General features: G+C 39.2%; 1 protein-coding gene across 2 annotated transcripts in view; it reads left to right on the forward strand.

Moving 5' to 3' along the window:
• LOC110452532 (WD repeat-containing protein 63-like) overlaps positions 1-3749 on the forward strand; it is a 35111-nt gene that overhangs the window by 14365 nt on the left and 16997 nt on the right. For both annotated transcript variants that reach the window (XM_021501132.1, XM_021501133.1), the window contains exons 14-15: positions 3078-3200; positions 3473-3546. In XM_021501132.1, coding sequence (XP_021356807.1) covers positions 3078-3200; positions 3473-3546 — 197 coding nt within the window. The remainder of the gene's footprint in view (positions 1-3077; positions 3201-3472; positions 3547-3749) is intronic.

The following is a 3749-nucleotide window of genomic DNA, read 5'->3' on the forward strand; positions in this document are numbered from 1 at the left end:
GGATTAACTTCAAACTTCACAACAAGGTTAATTACCATGAAACCTCGGACAAGTTTGATAACCGCCATTATCCGACCGTAATTATTGGAGTTATTCCCCTTGGTTTCATTAATGCGATGCATGCGTTCCATGATGTTGTATTGCACTCATTGATCTACCAGTTATGTTGAATGATTTCTCTTTTAATATCAATTACTCACAAATACTTCATATATTTCAATCATACAAACAACTGCTCATTCAATGTGTGGCGGGCGTATTATATACCGCTCGCGGTAACCTTGTTTTTATATTTCTTTTTCAAATCCTGACATGTGAAAATAAAGTATGTTCTTGTAGAAGAAAAAGATCATGTGCTGTTAATTTTTTGAAGCTTTGAGCAATTAATAATTTAATACAGATATATTTATTTGTATTAAAATGACACACTTTGAAAAGCAGTTAAGTATCCCTTTAAATGGTAATGTTATTTTAGCACTTTAGATCACCTTACTGTGTCACTCAGACATTCTGATTGCCTTTCGTTTGTCATGTGTTAGCAATCATACTCTGTACAGAATCTGTACTCAAGAAGCGGCTGACCCCCTCCAGGGTACTGAGAGGGAGAAACATTCAAATGACTTTTTCTTTTAAAATAATTAATACGTTTTCACCATCATTCAACGAAAAAATTCTTAGATTATGAGGATCAGATTCTTTCTGACTCTCTCCCAGCTACTGAGGGATGGGGCTGACCCTCCCCCGGCTACTGAGGGATGGGGCTGACTCTCCCCCAGCTACTGAGGGATGGGGCTGACCCTCCCCCGGCTACTGAGGGATGGGGCTGACCCTCCCCCGGCTTCTTAGGGTTCGGGCTGACTCTCCCCCAGATCCCGAGGGATGCGGCTGACCCTCCCCCGGCAACTGAGGTAGGGGGCTGACCCTCCCCCGCCTACTGAGGGTTGGGGCTGACCCTCCCCCGCCTACTGAGGGATGGGGCGGACCCTCCCCACGCTACTGAGGGATGGGGCTGACCCTCCCCCGGCTACTGAGGGATGGGGCATTAAGAGGTCACAAAAGTACAAGACCTTTTAAATTGCATCCTCTAAAACATTGGGTGGATTTTGACCAACATTTCATACAATAATCTGTAGATGATGAGTAGCAGAATTGATTAAAGAAGAGACTGAATCCCCCAGTTAGCTACTTGTAACTTAATGTATACTCTTAAAGGATATTTTTGTAAGTTACTGATGGATTTAGACCAATCTTTCCTGTTTAAGACAGTTGCTAGTGGATTTAAATCAACATTTGTGAAGTCCTTATTTGCTCACTATACCCCACATTCGGGGACACTTGATTGCTCACTATACCCCACATTGGGGGACACTTGATTGCCCCACTGGATTTTCTTTACTTGGCATTACGGTAGATCTACGTAAAACTATGTGTATAAATAATTTTATAATTTCACTCAGGTGACTGTTAAGGCCCATGGACCTCTTGTTTCTGTTGAACTTAGTACATGACATTTGTCCTACAGTGATATTAAGGCACAATAGTTAGTGTACTAGACCTAAAGTATGGGTCATAAGTTTGACCTACACCACTGTTTGCAGGGTGTTCTTGAAGTACTGTTTTGATAAGGTTTTAAATCACTCAAAATTCCTTCAAAAATGAAACAAAGGGATTACTTCTGGTATATTTGTTTCTTTATCTGTAGATTGTAGGTTTAAATAGCATCAAAGTTATACAGAGAAATTATTATGGTACTTTTTGTAACAAATTTCCACCTGTAGACATTTATCATCCATTTATCATGTGAATGGGTTTTCCCTGAACTCTCTGGGGTGAAAGGACACTTTTAACAACATACTAGTAGTCTTGTAGTTGTATGCATGAAAATTAACACTTTTAGATATTTTAACAAGTTATTTATTTATTCAATTAAAAATGATCAAATTATGTTCTTCATATGAATGAAGAGTTTAAGGGCTTCGAGGTGGAACTTTTAAGTTGATGTGGTACAAATTACTCACATATATTGTTACATACCTATTGTCACTGATTATAATTAAATGGTACAGCTTGTCATTGAAAGTTAAAATAATATAAAATAAATAATAAACAACATTTGATATAGTGCCCTATCTAGCTAACATTAGCCACTCTAAAGTGCTTTAGAGTACATAGATATACAATTAATACAATTAGGATATACAATTTTTGAGGAATTCGCAGGAGCTGCCTTATCAGGCGCTAACTGCTAGTCCTATGCCACCTGGCTAATATCTCCGTATGTGTGTATGCCTGCGTGTGTGCTGGAGATGTATTGTGTTCTGTTTGTAGTGGGACCGCGCTTACAACGGCATCTTTTATAGTGCCACCTCACTTGAATGCTACATCACAGATACCACAACATCCACCCCAGACCATTTTATACTCCACCTGGGTTGTTGGAGTTGTGTGGGCAGGAGAAAAACACTTTCTCTGATATTCCATGCGTGCGACAACCTCGGGGATCAAACCCCGGCCGCCTGCGTGGAAGGCCGAAGTGTTAACCACTCGACCAATTCACCCCTGAAATTTCATAATGAACTTTTCCAACCTTTGAATTGGAGGAGTTCAAATGTGTTTAGGGGTGATTGAATTAAACAAGCTTCAAGAAGATTAGTGAAATTCTGTTATCCAGAGTGTACTTTGGGACACAGTTATGGAACAGTCGTTTATGATGGTTGTAAAATTATAATTGTCAATACTCAAATTATTCTACTGTGTTTGTATAGACACTGTAGTAATGAAGTCTGTACACAGCAAGTAAGGTATGTCTACTGTGTTTGTATAGACACTGTAGTAATGAAGTCTGTATACAGCAAGTAAGGTATGTCTACTGTGTTTGTATAGACACTCTAGTAATGAAGTCTACACACAGCAAGTAAGGTATTTCTTGACTTGTAATCAATCAACGTTTAATCAGTTACCACAAGTACTGATAGATATTTCCATCATAACCTCATCTTCGGGTAATCATTAGCTTGAGCAAAATGATACTTAGATAATTAATGTGATAATGAAAGTAATGCTTTGCCATATTGCAGCCTGGATTTGAGGACCCCAATGCTCTGAAGACCCCTGTTGTACGGTACTGTGCAGTGTCTAGTATAGAAAATAGTCACCGAGCGGCCATCACAGACATACAATGGGTCCCTGACCACATGGAGGTAAGCATGACAAAATGCAGTCACAGAATGGCCATCATCATTTTCCAGAAAATGAATTCTGAGCCATTCCGAACAAAATACTAGACATTTCTAACTAGTTTAACCACAGCATGGTTTACCATTTTCTGAAGTTAACATTCAATGTAGAGTAACATTAAAGTTCAGATAACAAATGTATATTTGATTGCCTGTAACTTCATGTCTACCAATGATAATTCAAGATACTAATCTCTCATTACATTTATACTGAGAACATTATTTGCTTTTGACAGCTGAACAGAATGGGAGTGCCCCAGGAGAACAGAAGTTTACAGTGCTGTCAAATTATGACTTGTGCCACAGATTAGTAAGTATACATGAATACAGACTAGTGAGTACTATCCTCTGTATACAGGTCCACAGACTAGTGAATACTGTCCTCTGTATACAGGTCCACAGACTAGTGAGTACTGTCCACTATATACAGGTCCACAGACTAGGAGTACTGTCCTCTGTATACAGGTCCACAGACTAGGAGTACTGTCCTCTGTATACAGGTCCACAGACTAG

This window comes from Mizuhopecten yessoensis, unplaced genomic scaffold (genome assembly GCF_002113885.1).
Source record: "Mizuhopecten yessoensis strain PY_sf001 unplaced genomic scaffold, ASM211388v2 scaffold6719, whole genome shotgun sequence".
Classification (NCBI taxonomy): Eukaryota; Metazoa; Mollusca; class Bivalvia; order Pectinida; family Pectinidae; genus Mizuhopecten; species Mizuhopecten yessoensis.